Source organism: Ochlerotatus camptorhynchus, unplaced genomic scaffold, assembly GCF_037179485.1.
Source record: "Ochlerotatus camptorhynchus isolate MF236.1 unplaced genomic scaffold, CSIRO-AGI_Acam_v1.1 ptg000267l, whole genome shotgun sequence".
Classification (NCBI taxonomy): Eukaryota; Metazoa; Arthropoda; class Insecta; order Diptera; family Culicidae; genus Ochlerotatus; species Ochlerotatus camptorhynchus.
Window position 1 is genome coordinate 1,933,142 of NW_027040757.1, and position 16,014 is coordinate 1,949,155.

The following is a 16,014-nucleotide window of genomic DNA, read 5'->3' on the forward strand; positions in this document are numbered from 1 at the left end:
TTCGAGGAGGGCGTTTTGCGTGCTTGCGTTTGTGACATTGGCAAAGGAGTTGCCTCCATTGCGTTGTTCGTACATTTTCCTTGCGTCTGGATACCAAAGACCTCTGTCCACCTTGATGCGTTGAATTTCATTCTCCCGTTTATAACTCGGGCAGGAGCGATTAGACAGTCCGTGGTTGTCTGCTTTGCAGCTACTGCAGAAAGGTTTCTGAGGACAGGGACGGTCATTGGCGATCGGATGATCACCCGAGCAATTCCCACAAATTGCTTTTGCAACTCTACACCGGAGCTTGGTATGGCCGAACGCCCAGCAGTTGAAGCACTGCATGGGCGACGGATAGTACGGACGAGTTCGACACCGCGTGTACCCTATGTCTTTGTATTCAGGTGCACACGTGCCGTGACAGGTCACGATGAGGGTCGCCGTGTTGACCCGACCTGATCCGTGCCGTCGTGTGATACGTCGCACTTCTTTTACGACTTGATCGCTGAGGTCAGCAACAAGGTCTTGTTCTGTCTCTTTGATGGCATCTTGACAGCTGACCACGAACCTCGTGGAGTTCAACGAAGGGTGCGGAATCACTTCAACGGCTGAACCGTCCAGTAGTATTTTGAGTTGCTGCAGTTTCTTGTAATGCTCGCCACTCCGCACCTTAAGCGCGTAGGTAGCTCCACGGGCTTCCGGAAAACCTCCCTATATCTTCGCATTCAAGTGCTTTTGAACCGATTTTCGGATCATAACCGGGTGGCTTGGAAGGCTACGACGGGTGTTGTCTTCTTGCATCACGCCTTGCAAACGCAAGATGCGCACTTCCCCATGGTTCCCTTCGGGGTCCATAAAATACGGCAAAGTTGATGCATTTTGATCATGCTCGTATCCTCCAGGGTCCAGACCGCCTCCTCCCGGCGGAGCAAAACCCGGGTTCGCCGCCATTACGACGACCCCAGCCCAGCTCCCTGAAAAGAAACGCTCAGTTCGGACTCACCAGAGATTCGTTTATGTTGCCTTGTCAGGAAACCACCGCCAACGACAAAAACGGCGGCGTTCACAACACTACACAAAAAGCACGACTCAAGTGTTCTGTTTTTACCAAGCCCCGAAGTAAAGGGGTAACACTAATCGATTAAATTTGCGCACTACTGAATTGTCTTATTTTAAGGGGGTGGTAGTGCACTCCAGAGGGGAGGTACTGTTGGAATTCGGGAGTCTTTGATCACACCGAAAAAACTAACACTCGCGGCGGGTGGGAGCGCGAGGGGAAAAAGAATCCTCCGACAGAGCACGTACACGCTACGTTATTTTTTCCTTTCTCGACGAAGACGAGGAAACCATCTACAACAAATCCATCTCGCTGCTGGGATACGATCTGACCGATACGATTACGGTGCTGTGCGAAAAGTCCATCTTTTTCCTGACCAGCAAGAAGAAGATCGACTTCTTGAAGCAGATCGAGAGGGACGGTGAGGAGGGCATTTCGTCCGTGTTTCGGGATAAGAACGACATAGAGAAGGCCAATTTTGAAAAGCTGCTGAAGGCGATCAAGGGATCCAAGGATGGCAAAACTTTGGGCGTCTTCTCCAAGAACAATACCACTGGAATTCGAACAGACATCAGGAAGAGGCAATCCAACCCTCTCTCTACATCCAACAACGGGTCTGGGACGACTGTGAAGAGCGCAGGTAGCGGTATGCAGGACCGTGTCGGAGAGATCGAGGGCTTCAAAAGTGCTTTCCACAACGCGTCCCGGGAATCCAGTGTTTGAAGCATCCTCAGCGTGTTCAGAATGAAGTTCAATGTGACAGGTAAAGTGCGCAGTGGCAGAACAAATAGTCCAACAGTGGGGCGAAACATCTTCTGGCTGGGAACACACATTATTACATTAATACTTGCCTTGATGAGCAAGCTGGAAGACCTCTTCTCGCACTTCAGACACAGGGCCAGGGTGACTTAGACTGCATTGATGAGGAAACGGCTCGACTGTGCTAGGTGTATTAGAGGCTTCCGCGTTGCTTTCTAACGTGCGATTCACTGTCGACTGCTAGATCAGGATGACTGCAACTACATACAACACGAACCGGCGCGGCAGAGTTCAGTGGCATAGGAACCAGCGTGATAGTTTATGAAATGCGTTCAGGTGCAGCCAGAGCGACCACATTGGCTGGCGTAGAAGCACTGGTAAGGGAAATATTATCAGGAGAGACGTGGCTGAGTGAATTTTGCGAGTACTTGCCTATTATTGAAGTCTGGAAGACCCCTTTCACAATTCCACACACAGGGCCGGGATGACTCCGATGGCTGGAACAAGCGACTGTGGTGTCGGTGACTGTCGGTAAAGGCTGTGGTGGACGAATCAGGGTCTTCCATATTACCTTCTACGATGCGTCCCGGAAGCGAGGAAACAGCGATAGGTGATCTTAAGGAGTATCTGTGATCCGATGATTCTGGAGATGCGGGCGCCTGCACGTTTTTTGCACGATTGTCTACGAACTCCCTGAACAGGATTTCTTCCGGCCACGAGTCAGGATTAAGGGCGGCTTCCCGATGTTCAACATTGATACCAGGGTTACTTCCACTCACTTGCTATAAAAAATTGTGTTTCCGAATTATGAACACATTAGATGTGATAATGATAATTAGTACTTGTAAGTTACAAGAAGAGGTCATGACGTATGTGTTTGACACATTACACCTGTCAAAATTGCTTTCAGTGCGTCACAATCAGCGATTTAACGATTCGTGAGCGCTCACTCAGAGTGAACGCTCGCGAATCATTAGATCGCCGATTGTGACGTTCTGAAAGCGAAATTGACAGGTTTTATGAGTCAAACTCATCCTTTACACTCTTTTCTTGTTACTTACAAGTAAAACATATCATTATATCATCTGATGATCTCATAATTTAGAAAACCATTGTTGTATAGCAAGTGAGTGGAAGCAACCCTGATTGATACCATCTTTGAATGAAATGTAGTTGAATGAGTTTAGGTCTGCGCCATTTTTCACAAATGGAACTACTTTCACAGCATCTTTGCAATCCAAAGCTTCCTTTACGAGCTTGGAAACGGACGGATGTAAATGCGAGAGGTAGATCCAGAATACATCTTTGTCGTTGTCGTTGTCGTTGTTGTTGTCGTTGTCGTTGTCGTTGTCGTTGTCGTTGTCGTTGTCGTTGTCGTTGTCGTTGTCGTTGTTGTTGTTGTGTATTAACAGAATTCTGTATTGATTTTTCGCATTTTGACGTCCCTTCACGTATCTCGGATACGATAGCATCTTCGCAACTAGTAACTAGTTGTGGTTTGATATTACAACAACTTATTTTGCTAATATTCAGTTATAAAGGCTGTACTCGAAAAAAAAAGGTACACACAAAAATTTGGTTCTGGGTAATTTGGCCGAATGTCTTTTTTCCGAATGCTGTTTGACCGAATGCCTTTTTTCCGAATGCTGTTTGGCCGAATGCCGAAAAACAAACTTTCGGAAACCTGCTCATGTTTGAAAGAAGGGAAAATCTCCTATTACTGATTCGTCTTAATTTTATGACAAGCTACGTTTTCTGTACAAAAAATAATAAGGTCATCAAATTCCCAAATAACTGCTCATGTTAAAAAGGGTGGCTAAAAAAATTATAATTGCATAACTTAAAGATATTCTTTATAGGAATAATTATTTCAGCGACAGTATAAAATTTCAGTTTGATACAATTTGCAATTTAACCAAAAATCCTATATTTATAATGTTCAAAAAAAAACTACAACTGTGGAAAGTAAAACAAAAATCCACAGAGATGCCATTTAGGTTCAAGTAGTGTTCAAAAATTGGAAATCTCTTTTCAAGTATTCGGCCAAACGGCATTCGGCCAAACGGCGTTCGGCCAAACGGCCCATTCGGTCAAACGGAAAATCCATTTATGTCGGATTTTCATCAAGCTTTCAGGGAATAAACTACAACCTTATGGCTAGGTTTCTACTTCTTTGCGTTATTGGATCTCCGCTCCAAATTCTCGCACCTTGCCTTTTACACCACTAATAATGGCCACCGTATTTTGTTTGTTATTCCGGATAGGTGCCTCCCGAACCTTGTAGACGTGGATGCCGGAACGTTTCATCGTTTTTTGGATAAACCAGATCGCGGATCGAAAAATTCGGCCGACGCTTAAACAGACTCAACACCTTCCTGGCCTTCACCGGGTCAGCTGTCTTCGGTTTTCTGCCACAGCCTGTCCATTGCTGGGTTGTCTAGGTCTCCTTGAACTACTTCACCACCCAGAAAATCATCGGATGATGGATTCCCAGGTGTTTTCCGATTAAACTTGGGGCGCAGTCGGATTTCACACGACGGCGCACACAATTTTTGGTGGATCTGCTCTTGCTCGGATGCCAGCTCGATAACCACTTGGCAAATTGTGATGAAATTCTGCCAGAGTGAATATTACACTCTTAGCTAGTCTCAGTAAAAATTTCACAAATTTTTACCTACACGCTAAAAAGGTACACACTAACCAATGTGTCTCAATTTTTTCGAGTACAATCTTTAGTCCCATTGCTTTTCAGTTATTATTTTTGATATTTTAACTTTTATTTCGATCAAACCAATATCGAATTGAGATGTTTTGATATTATTTTTTTTAATAATAAAACTTGCTATTGGTTTGATATTATCTTCTACTTGGGTTGCCTAAATGTTTCGATACTGAAGACATTATCATCATCACATATATATCTGTACTTAAATCAGTAAATTAAAATTCAGGCTTATTCTCAGGGTGCTATAAGATCTCCAGGGGGTAAATAGCACCTGTGCCAATTCATCCAGTTTGACAATGTGCATATTTTTGTAATGCTTCAAGATGTTTTAGCAATGATTGCAAGCAAGTTAAGTTATGTTCTCTATTTTAAACTTTAATTCATCTACCCAAACTAAGCGTCATCAATTTTCGTGAAAAAAGCATCGAATTGCTCCGAGCAAAGTTCCATAAACTTTCAACTGACCTGAACTAACAACCCCTTTCACTGATTGCTTCAATTAAATCATCTGGATACAAGTCCGAGGGCAAAACTGTCCTGCTGCATAATATCCGTCCATCGCCATCATCATCATCAGAATCATCTTCATCGTCCGAAACAGCTAGCCAGCGCTCCTTTTGTGCCTCAAGCTGTGGAATGGTGAAGTTGCGAAAATCAAACTGATGATCCCAATTAGAAATGCAAATTCGAAGCAAACACATGTCACACAGCTAGCGAGCAGATGAAGAACCTGTGTGGGGGACAGATAAAAGTTGCTCCTCGTTTTGATTCACCTCCTTGCATGCAAAAATGCTACCGAAAACAAAATGTTCATCCTCGGTTTGATCCCATCCAGAACATCAGAACCAACCGAGCAGAGTAATAATAAAATTTATCCTTTTAGCTGCCTCCGTTCTGCCTCTGCTGGTGCCGCCTTCCTGGATCTGGGGTATAAAGGGCTCTCGTCAAAGGCAGAAAGGATTAGCGAGGAAAAGTTTTGCACATGAGTAATTAGTGAAAGTTTTATAAGTGTTCGTTCACATGTGCAGGATGGAAATGTGTGACTGAATAAATCATGAGAGAGTGAGGATCTGCGTTCGTCGTCGTCGGTGTGCACTGCGAAGGCGTCAGATACCTACGAGGATGTGAAGTTGTGGATGGGTCTCGGTAGGGGTTCAACTAGAGATAGAGGGAGGATAACTGAAGGGAAAACTTATTTTTCCGACACTGACTGCTGGTTGGTACCTACCTACGGTACAGAATGTTTGGGAAATGTGTGCACAAGATTCGTTCAAGGATTGCAGCGATGTGAAACAATTACGAGAGTGACAGTGGCAGAAGGAATTGTTTAATTGTAATTAAATGGCAGTGTTGGATTTGCTTAAATTTGCTTTTCGATTCTTTTTCATTTCAAGCCAGGTATGCGTCACGTTAAACCAAATTTTGTAATCGTTGCCATACTGATGTTGATGACGATGCTTTGCCGGATCAGGCTAGAACAATGCCTCCAACAACCCCTCGAGTCAGGCGCTATGGAAAGCTTATCGTTCAACAAATTCCCAACCTTCCGTTCAACATCTGCGATAGCAACCTCGGAAAAGGCTCGTAAAACTAAATCACGCACCATACAAGCAGAAACGTAGCTGGTAGGACTATCTCAGTGAAAAGCCATCCAACTCTGCTGCGGACTCAATAGTTGACCAAAATGGAACAACGCCTCGTACGCTTTCAGCTGACAGAAAAAGCCCGCACTTATGGCCGGTTTACATTAGTGTTGCACACTTAAAAATTATCGCCGACTTCGGCAATTTTACCGAAATCTGAACAGCTGAACTATTCGGTAAAATTTATGCAATTCAATTCAATTGCTTTACAGCTACTTTGAAACTAAAATGACAAGATTTGATCATTAAAACAAGGTTGAACATGTTTTGAAATTATTTTCAAGTTCAATAGCCTGTAAAATGAAATTCAAAGTTTTACCGAACGTTCAGCTGCTCTGATTTCGGTAAAATGTACCGAACACGAAAACAAAATCTTAGTGTGTGGTTCACTAACGCTGATGAGCAAGCTGCTAGCAAAAATGGTCATCAAAATGATGTTAACAGTTTTCAGTAACTGATTTTTATGAGCACGCTAGTTTCAGACGTTCCTGCATGGAACTCCACCAAGGTTCTTGATTTTTTTCTTTGATCAACGGAACTGCACAAAGTTTTCGAAATCTACCAGAAGTTCTCGGAACTAACCTGAAATTCCCTCAATTTTTCTGATAATTTTATAACTGCTCTGAGTTCTCAGAAAAGCTCAAAGTTACGTAATGCCCCATACCATTTTTAAACTCCACTAAAGTTTTGGCAACTTCGGTACAGTTCCTGTTATGTTCCTGACGTTAATGTTACTGCCCTGAAACTCTTTGATCTACACTCACTGATTTTTTAGAAATGTAACTACAATGTTTGCAACTGCTCTGAAGCTACCGTTACTCACTCAAATGTTCTTAAAACTTCCAGTAGTTCTGGATTTTCTTTAAGTTCTTGAAACTACCCTGAAGTTTCCAGAATTAGCTTTAATTTACATTTCAATGTCGATGAAATTATCAGAACTTCTTGAAGGTTCCCACATTTTTTCCTAACTTAATGAAACTACCTTAAATTTTTCATAATTTTCGCAAAGTCTTGGAAACAGCGTGAAGGCGATACTCTAAGGATGCCTTAGCGTGAAACTTCAAAAGCATAAATGTCAGTTTTCACAAATGATACATGTTATGTTTTCATACACAAATCAACGTTTCTGTACACACTGGCTTCCGCACCTGAACAGACTGGCAGCACTGAGTGTTTTTGACATATGTACCTCTCTTTACCCTTCAGTTTAAAACATGTGCTTTTATCGAATAAACGTAATTTTCCTAATCAGTAATAAACGTTAGCATTACCATTATTCAATATTTGAAAGTGGTGTCAGAAGTTGGATAAAATGTCCATTCCAGCGGAGGTGCTACAGAGCCTTACTACTGTTTTCACCAATGCGCTAAAAGTAGCAGTTCAGGAAGTTTCAGCAGCAGCAGCCGGCGGTGCCAATGCAGCACAAGAAGGAGGCTAAAAACCAGCAGCTTTCGCAATCGGAGAATTCAAGACATCGGACGGTTCATCAGTGGAGGACTATTTCAAGCGTTTCGACTGGGCGCTCAACCTCAGCAGAATCCGGGAGGCGGACCATGCCGCATATGCTCGCGTTCATATGGGAATTGAACTGAACAACGCACTCAAATTTCTCGTCAGCCCAAGGCAACCGGAGGATTTGACATACGCTGCGATAAAAACAACATTGGTGGAACACTTCGACCGGCCGAAAAATAAGTATGCTGAAAGCATTAAATTTCGCCAACTGCGCCAGGAGCCGGAAGAGAGTATTGCGAGTTTTGCTTTGCGACTACGACAAACTGCTGCTCATTGCGAATACGGAGATTTTTTGGACCGTATGCTCATCGAACAGTTACTCTTTGGCTTGGAATCTCGCGGAATGTGCGATGAAATTATTGCGAAAAACCCGGAGACGTTTGACGCTGCCTACAAGGTTGCGCACACAATGGAAGCTACACACAAGACATCTGTAGAAGTGACAACGGATCCGGTCGGAACGACAATAACAACAAACAAGTTGGGTTATGTATCAACGGGTGTAAAGAAAGGAAGCTTTCGTCAAGGCTCGAGCAACCAGGATCGTGCTCCAACATGCCATGGCTGTGGAGGCCGCCATGAGCGAAATTACTGCAAATTCCGGGATTCGGTTTGTTTTGCTTGCAACAGAAAGGGACATTTGTCGAAGGTATGTAGATCGAAGACGGCTCAAGTCAAGGAAGAACTGTCTCCATTATCGGATGAGGGATCCGATTACGCCGATCACACGGAGGCTTTGCAGAAAGTTGATGTCATCTCGTAAGTTGAACCTCTGGACAGGAAGATGCTAGAAGTTCAGATTGATGGAAAGGCTGTGAAGATGGAATTAGACACAGGGGCACCGTGTGCAATCGTGAGCCTGTGTACGCTTCGCAAGATCAAAGCTAGTTTTCGCCTGCACAAATCGGAAAGACAGTTTGCCAGTTACACGCGGCATAGAATCCACTGCATCGGGCGCTTGCCAGTGAATGTTACGTTGGGTAGGACCTCCCGGCGTCTAAACTTGTACGTCGTAGACGGAGATTTCGATTCACTCTTCGGTAGAGAATGGATTGCGCAATTTGCATACGACATTGACTTTGTGCAGTTGTTTGGCACGGATGAGCAAGTGAACACACTTACCGCAGCGGAACCAGTAATCACCAAGCAACAGCAGCAACGGCTGTCGCATCTCATCTCACGTTTCGATGGTGTATTCGGCGAGACTGCTGGCAAGCTGGCTGGCCCTCCGGCTACTCTACATCTGAAACCAGGAGCATCTCCAGTCTTCTCAAAGGCACGGGAAATTCCATTCGCTTTACGAGATGCGTACGCCAGAGAAATAGACAAGAAAATTTCATCCGGTCTTTACAAGCGTGTGGAATCATCTGAATGGGCATCTACTACTCACGTCGTCGCCAAGAAGAATGGAACGATTCGGATTACAGGTAACTACAAGCCAACTTTGAATGCCCGAATGATAATTGATGAGCATCCAATTCCCCGTGCAGACTATCTTTTTTCACAAAATGAAAGGTGCGGCGGTTTTCTGTCATCTCGATATAACCGATACGTATTCCCATTTGACGGTTGACGATGATTTTGGTCATGCTCTAACGCTGAATACACCTACGCACGGGTTGATTCGACCCACACGAGCTGTATATGGTTTTGCCAATATTCCTGCAATTTGGCAACGGCGAATGGAAACGGTTCTACAAGGACTTTCGAATGTTGTGAATTTCTACGACGACATTTTGATACATGCGGCAAGCTTCGAGGAGATGTTGGATGTGCTAGAGAAAACGTTGGAGCGGCTGAGAACTAATGGACTTCGCCTAAATCGTTCAAAGTGCGTGTTCGGGGCTCCTGCTGTGGAGTTCCTGGGACATAAAATCGACGCTGCAGGAGTACATAAGTCGGACAGGCATATTGAAGCAATACGGGATGCAAAAAAGCCGTCGAGCCCCGAAGAACTACAGCTGTTTCTGGGAAAGGCAACTTATTACAGCGCATTTATTCCTAACCTTTCCACACGGGACAGGCCTCTCCGAGATATGTTACTCCACGACAGTTTCAAGTGGACAGCAAGCGCCGAGACAGCGTACGCAGAAATCAAAAGTGCATTGATTTCACCACAGGTGCTAATGCAGTACGATCCGGAGCTTCCATTACTGCTAGCAACGGATGCCAGTAGTACAGGACTGGGGGCGGTGTTGTCGCATCGTCTGAGTGATGGAGTGGAAAGACCGATAACTTATGCCAGTCGAACGTTAAGCACGACAGAGCAGCGCTACCCACAAATGGATAAGGAGGCCCTTGCGATAGTTTGGGCTGTGCAGAAATTTTTCATGTACCTGTATGCACATCACTGGACATTAATAACTGACCACAAGCCGCTGTCACAGATAGTACATCCAGAAAAATCGCTTCCGACGCTTTGCATTAGCCGTATGGCCAACTACGCCGATTTTCTGGGAAACTTCGATTTCGACGTTGTTTTCAAACGAACGAAGGAAAATGTCAACGCAGACTACTGTTCCCGTGTTGTTCCAGGGTGTGGAGTAAACCTATTGAGAGAGATGACTATCGGACGAGACGAACAGTTCGATGCATTCGATTGTTTTATGTTGCATCAAATCCAACAGCTACCAATCCATGCTCAACGAATCGCCCAGGAAACACGGCGAGATGACGTCTTGGGCAAGATTCTTCGCGCTCTCGAGGAGGGCCAATCTTTGGAACGTGTAGGCTTCAAGTCCCCCGAAATCAACTACAAAACTGCAGCTGGATGTCTAGTATATGAACACAGGGTGGTAGTACCGCGCTATTTGCAGGAAGCTGTACTGAAGGATTTACACGTCGGACATCTAGGAATAGTGAAGATGAAGGGGCTGGCGCGATCGTTTATTTATTGGCCCGAAATCGATGCGGACATCGAGCGCGCTGCAAAGGAGTGTCATGAATGTGCCAAAAATGCCAACGATCCTCCAAAGTTTCGCGATCACGTGTGGGAGTACCCGAAGGCGCCGTGGGAGCGCATTCATATAGATTATGCTGGGCCGTATCTTGGAGTGATGTTACTCATAATCACGGACGCGTATAGTAAGTGGATCGAGGTGAAGGTTACCATCAGCATGACCGCTAGTGCTACAATTGCTCTCCTAGATGAACTTTTTGCAGCGTATGGAGTACCCACAACTATTGTTTCAGATAATGGAACTAATTTTACATCTACTGAGTTCAAGACTTATCTTCGGATGGTAGGCGTAAGGTATCACAAGTTAACTGCTCCGTACCACCCATCAACCAATGGACAGGCCGAGCGTTGTGTCCAGACAGTGAAGAATGCTTTGAAAGCAATGGATACAACGAGAAGCAACATTCAACTCAATTTGAACGAGTTTCTTCGACAATACAGAAGAGCACCTCATTCTACTACTGGTCAACCGCCATGTCAACTGTTTCTCGGTAGGAACATTCGAACACGCCTGAATCTACTGCTGCCAGCGGATCTCACTACAAGAATCTGCCAACAACAGAAAAATAAGTTGGATTCATCGTTTCGTGAGTTTGGCGTCTCCCAGCCAGTTTATTTTCGGTCTTTCAACCCACGGATGGATAAATGGGTCTCTGGTGTAATTTCGGCTCGCTTAGGAGACTTGCACTATCAGGTTGACTATAATGGCAAAAAGTGTAAACGGCATATCAATCAGCTCCAGAATCGCGTACCTGGTTTGCCGAGAAATGGCTGTGGTATGAGTGACAAACCAGATCCATATTCTTCACGATTTGCGTTGGAATCAACACCAATCGACGGTTCCACTACAGCCGGTCTTCAGGAACAGCCACCATCCCCCCAGGTATCCACAAACAGTGGTGGTGAGCAGTTCACCACCCCGAGCATCACCCGCGATGCTAGCGGAGTGGTAACACCTCCAGCAGCTCCACGAAGGTCGACAAGAGCCAGGAAGCCACGAATCATCTTCTCGCCACATGGCCGTTAAAGGAGGGAAATGTGTTATGTTTTCATACACAAATCAACGTTTCTGTACACACTGGCTTCCGCACCTGAACAGACTGGCAGCACTGAGTGTTTTTGACATATGTACCTCTCTTTACCCTTCAGTTTAAAACATGTGCTTTTATCGAATAAACGTAATTTTCCTAATCAGTAATAAACGTTAGCATTACCATTATTCAATATTTGAAAATACAATAATTAAATTTAATTCTGGCAAAATAGTGAAAACAATTTTTGTTTTGAATCAACCTGCTCCGATTTGTATGATGCGTTTGTTATGGGTAATAATTCACGTTTTTGCTAAAATTCTATCATTTTGGATCTTGTCAAATTTTTAAAATTGGTCTTTGCATTTTTAAATTGTATGACAGATTCGGCACTTTTGATCAAAATGACGGTCGGAGACAAAGTTGCTCAGAAAAATACACTGGAGTCACGCAGTGCTGGCGGGGGGAGATACCCCTCACCATCCCTCTCCAACAGGGGAGTTTGGTAAAGGAGATGATCAACCCGATTGGTGCCGTCCTTAAAATTGATCTTTGCTCGCTTTCTACTGTCTATATACAATTTTCACATTGCCGTACTCTGACAAAACTATCAACTCTATACTTTCATCACCTCATCTATCGTATACAATGACCACTTTAAGTCTGCTCCGTTAAGCATCTCCAACTATATTTATGAGCATTAATCAAGAATCAAGAATATATTTAAAGCCATTAATCAAGAATTCACGTGGCCAAGGGAAAGGGTGGACTTTCTGTTGATAAGTGGGTAGAGCGACCTAATCAAGATGTTGCACTTGGTGGATGTTTTGTCCACATGGGACCGGAATAGCAACTTGCTGTCAAGAGTGAGACCAAGGTAGACGACTTCACTCGACCATTCAATTTGAGTGTTATCAAGGTGGACTTTTGAGTTACCAGGCGGAACAAGCCGAGGTGAGTGTGAGTGCGGAAATAGTATGATCTGTGTTTTAGCTGTATTGATATAAATCTTCCAGCTTTTGAAATAGTCGGACAGAACATCCAGGAGGTTTATCGTCAGAGCACGGATCACTCGACCCTTATAGATGATGGCAGTGTCATCCGCAAACATTGACAAAATACCACCACCCGGAAGGGGAGGAACATCTGAAGATGTTGAAGAGGATAGGACCAAGGAGTATACCCTGAGGAACCCCAGCATCAGCGTTGAACGTATCAGAAGGAAAATTGTTCAAGAAGACCTGGAATGATCTGCCCGACAAGTAGTTTTTGATGATTTTTACAAGGAAGATCGGGAAGTTGTATCTATGCAGCTTGTACACTAGACCATCATGCAAGACATTGTCGAACACCTTCTCAACGTCCAACAATGCCATGGCAGATGTATTGGAAACGGACTTGTTCCACTTGATGATGTTACTAACCCGTGCGAGTTGGTGGATGGTAGAGTGGCCTTTCCTAAACCCGAATTGCTCTTTGAGAAATATGTTATTATCATTTGAAAACGCCAGCAGACGGCTGAGTATCAGTTTTTCAAATAGCTTTGAGATGGAGGACAAGAGGCTGATGGGGCGATAGCTTTTGGCACTGGTAAGGTCTTTGCCAGGCATGTGAATTGGAATGACTTTGGCTAATTTCCAGCATGCAGAGAAGTAGCCAAGCATCAAAAACTTATTGAAGACCACTGCAAGGACTTGAAGAAGTCAATACTCAAGTTTTTCAACTCGAGGTTGACCACTCCATCGACACCAGCGGCCTTCATGTTCTTGGTTGATTTGATCGCTGCTCTTACCTCATCAGCCGATATTCGTCAGGGACAATTACGGGGGTGGCAGCGACTCTAGACATTGCCTCTGATACTGCAGGCTCGTGGGGAATCACCAGGGCGTGTCCAAGGTTATGTGAATTCACAAAGTGTTGCCCAAGAGCATTGGCCTTTTCAACTGGGGTTATTAGCAAAGATGGATCCGAATTTTGGTTAGGAGAGGAAAGGGAAGGTCTTTAGTGTGCCTGTCAAGGTTCAGAGTATTACACACCTGTCTGGATACTGGCACATATAGCTCCATGGCCCGGGAAATTGCTTCATCGATGGAGCGCAGACACCAGTCAACGTCTTCGAACGATTCCGGTTGGACATCGTAGTCTACAGCGGTGTCGACGCAGTGTTGGAACTGACCCCAGTCTGCACGATGATAGTTGCGCCGGAAAGCTTGAAATCGGTTAACGGTGGATCCCACCGCAGCCACCACCGGATAGTGGTCGGAGCTGAGTTCTTGAACGACGACTGGTTTAGAGATGTTGGCCAAATTGGTGATGTAGAAATCGATGGTTGAATGAGCTCCGGATCGACTCAACCGGGTGAGAAAATCCAGTCTCAAGATGTTGTAGTGACCTTCTTCAACGTCGTCGTTTAAGATAATGCCGTTCCTGTTGTTTCTGCTGTTTCCCTAGGCTTGGTGTTTCGCGTTGAGATCCCCGGCGATAATGTACTTGCTCTGCAGCCGAGTTAACTTCATGATGTCCTGTCGCAGTTTTGATGCCGACCCGTCGTTTATGTTGACTTGCTTGGGGCAATATGCCGCGATGATGGTGATAGAGCCAACACAAGTGGAAACTTCCACACCTATGGCTTCGATGACTTGAAGATGAAAACTTGGCAGCAGGCGGCAGCATATGTTCCTTCTAGTGGCAATCGCTACCCCTCCCCCTCTGGAGCTGGTGCGATCGAGTCTGAACAATCGAAAATCAGGTATGGCAAAGCTATCTTCTGGTTTGAGATGGGTCTCGGTAAAGATACCGACGTCAATGTTGTGTTCATTCAGGAATGAGGCTAGTTTGGTCTTTTTTGCTCGGATTGAGCAAGCATTTCAATTTGCAAAGTGCATGTTGTGGGGCTCATTTGACCCCATAATTGTACAGAAGATAGCCTACGACCTGAAACGATAACGAGCGAATGTGAATAACCTGAGTAAAGCGAAAAGATACGTCCGAACGTGTCCGCTAGTCAGACTGGAATGAGGCGCGGAAAAAGTTGCCGGTAGCCTTATTTATGCATTAAAGTCCCTCCTTTTTAACATATTCAGCACAAAACATACTTTGTAAGCCCTGCCCCATTCATTAAAATGGCTGGAAATCCTGTTGGGCGGGGCGTAGAATTTTTTTTGTTGTGCTGAGTATACAAACAAAGGAGGGACTTTGGATGTGAATCTAAAGAGCGGAGTTAGTTAAAATCCGCAAAAAGGGTTCCACAAGCAACCAACCAGGTCACATGAAAGTAAAAATCGTTGAAACGCCCAGACATGAACCGCATTGGGTCATGCAAGCTGTAGTTCGCAGCACGAGGTCCAAGATGCAGGAAACTCCTCGACCGAAGAACTCGTTCGGTTGCGTAGATTTAGAATTCAGCCAAGATTCCTGGAGAGTCGATATCACCAATAAGTACTTTCGCTGCGAACACGGCCTGACTAATCGTCCGCCTATGTTCTAGTGTTTCAAAACCCAGGAGTTGACAACGATCTTCGTACGGTGGAAGGTTCACAGGGTCATTCCAAGGAAGGTGACGAAAGGCATACCGAACAAATTTCCTTTGAACAGATTCAATTCTCGTTACCCAAACTGCTTGATACGGGCACCATACTACCGAGCTGAATTCCAAGATCGATCGCACTAGAGAGCAGTATAGAGCTTTTAGACAGGCAGGATCGCGAAACTCGTCAGTGATCTTGCGAATGAACCCGATTTGCCTGTTAGCTTTCGCAACGATACCCGAGTAATGAAGCTTAAAAGTCCAACGTGATTCCTAGGTCACGAACATTGTCCACCCGTTGCAGAAGTTGGTGATTTATCGTATAGTTGAATGTCAGCTTGCGATGAAATGAGATAATATCACATTTTTGTACATTCAACGTGAGATAGTTTCTTGAGCACCGCTCTAAGAAAGTATCGATTAGGTGCTGAAGCCGCAAGCAATCGGCGAAGCTACGAACAATCACATAGATCTTCACATCATCCGCGTAGAACGATCGGCAACCAGTTGGGAGGATCAGTCCGGCCTCATTCACAAAAATCGAGAATAGCAATGGTCCAAAGTTGCTACCTTGAGGAACACCGGAGCTGTTTGTAAAATAGCCCGATTTCTCTGATCCGATTCTAACACAAAGTTCCCGATTGGTCAGATAGGACTTGAACCAACGAGTTAAACCCGAGGATACACCGAGTTTTTCAAGTTTAGCTAGCTGTATGGAGTGGTCAACCCGGTCGAATGCAGCCTTAAGATCTGTATATACAACGTCAACCTGCGCTCCAGCTTCCATACTCCGAAGATATAAAGAAATGAACGGAGC

General features: G+C 44.8%; 1 protein-coding gene across 1 annotated transcript; it reads right to left on the reverse strand.

The window, feature by feature from the left end:
• Positions 1–2,704: 2,704 nt before the first annotated feature.
• LOC135705465 (GATA zinc finger domain-containing protein 8-like) lies at positions 2,705–3,270 on the reverse strand. The gene is made up of 2 exons (XM_065227212.1): positions 2,952–3,270; positions 2,705–2,793 (listed from the first exon to the last, which is right to left on the reverse strand). Exons 1-2 carry the CDS (start codon positions 3,268–3,270, stop codon positions 2,705–2,707), a joined length of 408 nt encoding a protein of 135 aa, XP_065083284.1.
• Between the last annotated feature and the right edge of the window lie 12,744 nt (positions 3,271–16,014).